Genomic DNA, 7,091 nt, shown 5'->3' on the forward strand with positions numbered 1-7,091 from the left:
GTTGATTGTAAAATTTGTCATCTGTTTGTTCTCCCAGCAATGCCTTATGTCACAATCTCGACCACAACCGTATGCAGATATAATGAAGGATATTCGATTTGTATCTTAAGACCAGTTCCAGCAATTTTTGCCCTTGCACCAATGAAACATGCTTAATAGCCTACTTCATTACCAACCTTGCTTTAATTCAACCATTAGGCATTAAGTCGCCTAATGTGTGTTACCAGAGATGCACATCTTATGTTAAAAATAAACCCACTGGAGCAGCAGTGGTATTACTGTAGGACATGCATGGACAGTCAAAATGCTTTTGTTCTCATTCTCTCTGGTAGAAAACACCAATTTTCAGGAAAACTCATTGCCGGCACCTTGGAAAGCTTACCTGTAACAAGGAAGCTGCATCGGCCCGCCCCGGCTTCATTGATGATGTTACAATTGTAAATCCCATAACTGTCCCTGGAAAGGCTGCTCACTATGTACTCTGTAGAATCATGAGCGTCAAACTGACCAGTCCGCAGCAACTTGTTGCCCAGTCTCCACTCATACGTCAGAACCCGAGTTGGATATGCTCTCAGCACCCGGCAACTCATAGTGATGCTTCGACCCTGGCCCTGTCGAATCTCCAGAAATGTTGGTTCCACCGCAGGGGGATCTGTAGGAGACAGATTATTACAGAAGGTAAACTATGAAAACAACAAAAGTATGGCAAATAACGATAACATGTCCCTGAAAGGGTTACAATACGGCAAATCTACCACGTGTCCACGAGATTAGAGGTGGATAACCATCAATGGGAACATTAATTTAAAAAAAGTAACATCCAAAGTACTGTATTGTAATGTTTTATAGTCGATGTCCATTAGCAGAGATAAAACTTAATTTTGCAGACAGCTACAGTGTTCTTTAAAGGAGAAGAGGAGACACATCAGGAATTATTCTTTCACGTGACATACCAAGGGGGGGATTGCAATGGAGAATAGGGGCCCTCCAGAGCGATGGAGATGTACACCAGTTATTGGACCATGAACTCAGAGAAGAGACAAAAAGTTGGACATGGATGGAGATCAGATTGACTGAAAAACCTACTACCTTGATTTTTGTATTCCCAGAGGGTGAGTCTCCTTGCAGGGTGCCAGGACTACAATGACAAGCATGGTATAAGAACCTGAACAGAACAGAATAGGGATGATACTCTGGACAAAACTCAGCACCCTCTTCCTTTGCAGTGGCTGAAGGGGACATGAGATAATTTGGCACAGTTCTCACCAGGGTGTTGCCTCCAGGAAACAAAGTGAGCAGTCTGGTCCTTGTCTTTTCCATCTACCTGTTTAGTTAGTTTACTTCTCCAGTTAGTAGATGTCTGGTCATTTTTCCATGCCTGATCCAAAATACTATTTAAAGCTATTTAGATTTGCAATTTAGCACTTTGTCAGACTTTTGACTCTAATGGAATAAAAAATATGGAAAAACTGGCATGCCTTAAATTTGTACTTGCCTTTCACTGGTTTTCTAATTGTAAGACAGAATCATTTTTTTTCAAAATCAATACTTTCTGAAAAAAATGGGTTGATTTTGACAAAATTTTATTCGAATACATTCCATTCTGACTTTATCAGAATGGAATGTTTTGTTTCAAAATGACTTTTATAAATCAAATGAATTGTTTTTATATAAAACATGAAAACAATTTACAATGATCAAAATCAACAGAAAAATATTTGTTTTTTTAGGTTATTTTTTTTTGCACAAAATTTTAAAATCTTATGGTCTTTATTCCTTCCTGGAATGAAAAAAAAAATGAAATTGTAGAATTTCCCAGGAAAAGAAAATCTGGTTTTTGTCCTGGTCTAGCCAGAACTTTCTGAGTGGCTCTCTAGATCAGAGAAATCGGAATATGAAAGGGGAAGACATTTGGTGGTAGATAAGCACAGTTTTGGAGAAAACTCTTAAAAGCTATGTGTTATTGTTATGCTCCTTTTAGACCAAAAAAGAGAAGAAACTCTGAAAGGCTCCTACTCCAGAAACACACGAGAAATCTACATATCGCTATTAAAAGGACTGTCTAGTAGGTCTTACTTCCAGAGTCAGCCTTAGGTACAGTTATTACATATTGCATGAAACCTAGCTTGCTCATTCCAAACCCGTCAAGACTCCCTACAGAGAAACTGCTCTCTTGTATGAAGCTTTTCTTCTGTGTGATGGGTATTAATGGAGTAGGAACTTTCATTCAAGGAACTGCCTGTTGAGAAGCAAAGACCTCTGTGGCTGTGTTTGAAACCATGTAATACAAGAGGCTTTGAATGGTGTGATAAAAGAGTGTACAGTCTATAGAGCACAGAAAGTTACAGATTACTCCTATTTCTCGAGAGGATGTTAAACTCTCTCTCTCTCTCTCTCTGACCCTCTGTCTTTCTCTCTTTTTTTTTTTCGGTGCTTTCCAAAAGTCCCAAGGCAGATTTCATCCCGTGTTAAATTTCCTGTCCGTAAAGGATGAAGTAAAATGTAAAACCTCTAAAAATAAACCAAACCTCTCCAAGTGAGCCATTTAATGGACTGCAAAGCAGCCTTCCGTCACGGAATTTGCAGTAGAAACTGGCAGTGACTGCACCCATTAAAGGCCTGCAATGCAGCAATCCTAGGATGGAAATTTTCATCAGGTAGGATTCAGCTGCACTATATGGCACATTTCAAATTGTTCAATGTTAATAAATAAAAGTCTTGCTGTGATAATGCTACAAGTTTACTGTGGAATAGCACTGAGAGAAAATTGGAACTGTGGTCTGATGGGAAATTTTGATATTTCAACTTTTGCATTTGCGCTGATGAAAATAAGAATGAGGATATGAGACACCTAAACTACAACTCCCATCAGGCAATGTGGCAGCTTAGGCAGATGTCAGTTTGACAATAAACTGCTTCAGTTTCAAATTGACCCCAAACAAAAACAAATATTTCATTTCATTTTTCCCACAGAATTTTTCAATTTTGCTGAACCTGCATTTCCCACTGAAAAAAATCATTTAGACAGAAAATTGCTACTGGAGAGAAATCTTTACTGAGTGTGTTTTGTTGTTTAAAATGTTACTATCTATTGGCAACATCTGATCCAAACATATTGCTACTAGATTCTTCACTGATTTTAGCTTATTTTGCAGAGATCCCCAAAACCTTCAAAGTGTTGACATTTAACCCAGGTATGATGTAAACTGAAAATGGCTACCGCTACCCACCCAAATAGGAACTGCACTTCCAATGGTAGGGCATTGCTAACTGCCTGCAGCTTAAAGACAACACATAACCAGAATACTTTAAATGAAACTAAACCTTGCAGCATACCAGTGTTAGACAACATTCGTTACAGATGATGGTATTCAGCAGTTGTACTTCATGCCTGTGTAACAATCAGCAAGATGGACATTTTTACAATGATTGTAAGAATCTTGAAAGTCATAGGGAGGGAAAAACATCACTGGCGTGAAGGAAAATACATGGGCAGAGACAGTCATGCAAAGCAGAAGAATTTTGTTCATAGTATGTTGAAGTCGCAGACATTAACTCTGGGACAGCCACCTCTACACAGGTGCTCAACTGAACAGACAGAGCACAGACGGATCTGCACATCCATGATCCCAAGCCCCCGTCCTACTCCAGTGTGTGCATGCCCTGTCCCTTTCCATCTTTTGTGGCCCTCCAGTTCCACCACTTCTGGCAGCTAGGTTTAGACGTTCATCAATAGACTACAGCAGCAGTTCTCGCACTGTAGGTCAGGACCCGTTTTAATGGGGTCGCCAGGCTGACTTAGACTTGCTGGGTCCCGGGGCTAACGCCAAAGCTCGAGTGCTTCAGCCTTGGGCAGCGGGACTCAGGTTATAGGCCCCCTGCCTGTGGCTGAAGCCCTTGGGCTTCGGCTCTGGCCCCCCCGCTGGGGCGGTGAGGCTTGGGCGAGCTCAGGCTTCAATATCCCCTCCCAGGGTCCTGTAGTAATGTGTGTTGTCAGAAGGGGGTTGTGGTGTAATGATGTTTGAGAATCCCTGGGCTAGAGATGAACTGGGCTAGATCCTCAGCTGGTGCCGTGACGTCCACGGAGCTGTACAGCCTGAAACCAGCTGAGGAGGTGCCCCATTAAGTGTTCCGAAGAATGTAAAGCTTCTAAAACAGCAACATCCCTACATCCTTATCCCAGTCTCGTTTCCAGCCTCTCCCTATTAGTGTATTGTGTACAGAAAACTTATAGCGGTTAGACAGGTAGTATGCCATACAGCTGCAGGCAAGGCCATATTCAGTATAGTGAGCAGATCTACCCAGAAACCCCTCAACTATTCAGGTTTCAGAGTGGCAGCCATGTTAGTCTGTATCAGCAGAAAGAACAGGAGTACTTGTGGCACCTTAGAGACTAACAGATGTCATTCGGACTGGAGAAGTGTTGGCCGGATGGTAGTGAAGAGGGGAAGGTAGTCAAGACTGATGGGGTGGAACTACCAGCGGGCCACATAGCAGACATACAGACAGCTACAAGTACCTTGGCGTCCCACCAGTCACATGGAAACCACGATGAGGAGGCAAGGAAGACAGCAACATCCAAGTATCACCAAAGGATAAACAGGTCCTGAAGAGCCAGCTCAGTGGGAAGAACAAGATCCACGCCATCAACAGCTACGCCCTGCTGGTCATCAGATACCCTGCTCGTAAGTGAGCTGGCCAAAGGAGGACATGGAGGCTGCGATGTGAAGACCCGGAAGCTCCTCACAATGCACGGAGTTCCACCCCAAGTCCAACACCCAGAGATTGTTATACCAGCCGAAAGAAGGCGGTTGGGTTTGGTGAGCGTCAAAGCCACTGTCCTGACGAAACCCGGAACATCCAGGAGTACATCAGTAAGATGGCCCCAAAGATGAGCTGCGTGAGAGAATGCCTGAGGCAGCAGCAGACATGGAGGAAGACCAAGCAGAAGAAGTGCCATGGCAGACAAGACCTTCATGGGTATACCATCGACAGATAGCTGAGGTGGCTGACATTGGGAAATCCTACAGTGGCTGGAAAGGGCGCGACTAAAAGACAGCACTGAGGCACTGATCATAGCAGCACAGGAACAGGCACTGAGCACCAGATCCATTGAAGCAGGGCTACCACACTAGAGAGGACCCAAGGTGCAGACTGTGCAGAGAGGCCTCAGAGACAGTCCAACACATAGTGGCAGGGTGTAAGATGCAGGCAGGAACAGATACACTGAACGGCACAACCAAGTGGCTGGCATTGTGTACAGGAACATCTGCACAACGTATGGGCTAGACCCTCCAAGACCAGATGGGAGATTCCACAGAAGGTTGTGGAGAATAGCGGGGCTAAGATTCTGTGGGACTTCCAGATCCAGACGGACAGGCAGGTACGGCCAATCAACCAGACATCGTGGTAATAGACAAGGAGCAGAAGACAGCGGTGGTGATAGATATAGCAGTGCCAAGTGACAGCAACATCAGGAAAGAAGGAATATGAGAAGCTGGAGAAGTACCAGGGCCTGAAAGCGGAATTAGAGAGGATGTGGAAAGTGAAGGCCAAATGGTCCCAATGGTGGTAGGAGCACCTCAGGGCTGTGACTCCTAAGCTGGGTAAGTGGCTCCAACAGATCCAGGAACAACATCAGAGCTCTCTGTCCAGAAGAGTGCAGTGCTAGAACAGCTAAGATACTGTGCAGAACCCTCAACTCCAGGCCTCTGGTGGAGGACCGGAGGTTGAGAAGACACATACCACCCATAGGGTGAGAGGAGAATTTTTTTATATATATACATATATATATATATATATAATATATATATATATGAGATTCATCAATTAAGTGGGCTATTATCAGCAGGAGAAAAAAAAATGGTTGTATTATTCCGATAATAGGCCACTTAATCGATTAGTCGCATTAGAGTTGATGGCAACACCCATTTTTTCATTTCTGTGTGTGTGTGTGTGTAAATATATATATATAAAAAAAAAATTCCCCTCTCACCCCTATGGGTGGTATGTGTCTTCCTCAACCTCCGCGTCCTCTACAGAGGCCGGGAGTTTGAGGGTTCTGCGCAGTATCTTAGCTGTTCCTAGCACTGCACTCTTCTGGACAGAGAGCTCTGATGTTGTTCCTGGGATCTGTTGAGCCACTACACCCTTCTGTAGTTCCACCAGTCGACTAATTCTCTCCGAGTCGCCTTGATCTTATCCTCCAACCTCATTTTCCAGGTGGGTAACATACTGTTGTTGTTCTTGATCGTGTAGCCAAGCATTTCCAGGATTACAGAGGCTGCAGCGTATACCAATTCATTGGTTTGAGTTATGGTGGTAGTAGGGATTGTCATGATGCTCTATTTGCATCTTCTAACATACTATCTGATGATATTTCTCCACTGAGCCTTGTAATCGGTCTCGAGGATTGACTGTAGTTAGTTTCTCCATGATCTATGCCTCATATCAGCTGCTGTGCTCTGCAATGGAGGGGGTGGCAGTGAAGTTTCAGCTTCAGGTGTGGGCCGCACATCCACTTGTTCTTCCAGTCATCTTGAGTCTGGATTAATGTGAGTTGGTCTATCTCAGCTGTGAGAGCAGCTTCCTCTTTACTATGTTGAAGCGTTGGTAACTAGCTGTTTCTCGGTAAGTGTGCATGTAGGTCTTTTGTCCATCCACAGTCCGTCATACGTTTCATAATCCCTCTCATTAGGTCTACTGTTGTAGTAGCATTCCATCAATTCTAGGTTCTCTTGTCTCATCCATGATGGTTTGTTCCAGTAGCCCACTTATCGTCAGATTGTTCGTGTTCCTCAACATCTGGCGCAGACCTTGTTAATCCGGGCGACGTCGAGCCGGCATGACTCTCCTAGTTCATGTCACTCTCATATTTGAGGTAGGCAGGTGAAGCTTAGGGGGTCTTTTGCCCAGGACTCCTACTGGAAAGTTGGGTACCAACGGGATTTGAACCCCGGTCTCTCGTATCAAAGGCGGTCTCCCGGATCAAAGGGCGGCGCTCTTACTCTCTCTCTCTCCCCCCCCCCTGTATTTTCCACTGCATGCATCTGAGAAGTGGCTTAGCCCAGAAGCTAATGCTCAAATAAATG

General features: G+C 44.1%; 1 protein-coding gene across 2 annotated transcripts in view; it reads right to left on the reverse strand.

Annotated features, from left to right (window-relative positions):
• MDGA2 (MAM domain containing glycosylphosphatidylinositol anchor 2) overlaps nt 1-7,091 on the reverse strand; it is a 691,110-nt gene that overhangs the window by 146,559 nt on the left and 537,460 nt on the right. For both annotated transcript variants that reach the window (XM_075065736.1, XM_075065735.1), the window contains exon 9: nt 383-652. In XM_075065736.1, the coding sequence (XP_074921837.1) occupies nt 383-652 (270 nt within the window). The remainder of the gene's footprint in view (nt 1-382; nt 653-7,091) is intronic.

This window comes from Chelonoidis abingdonii, chromosome 4, assembly GCF_003597395.2.
Source record: "Chelonoidis abingdonii isolate Lonesome George chromosome 4, CheloAbing_2.0, whole genome shotgun sequence".
Taxonomy (NCBI): Eukaryota; Metazoa; Chordata; order Testudines; family Testudinidae; genus Chelonoidis; species Chelonoidis abingdonii.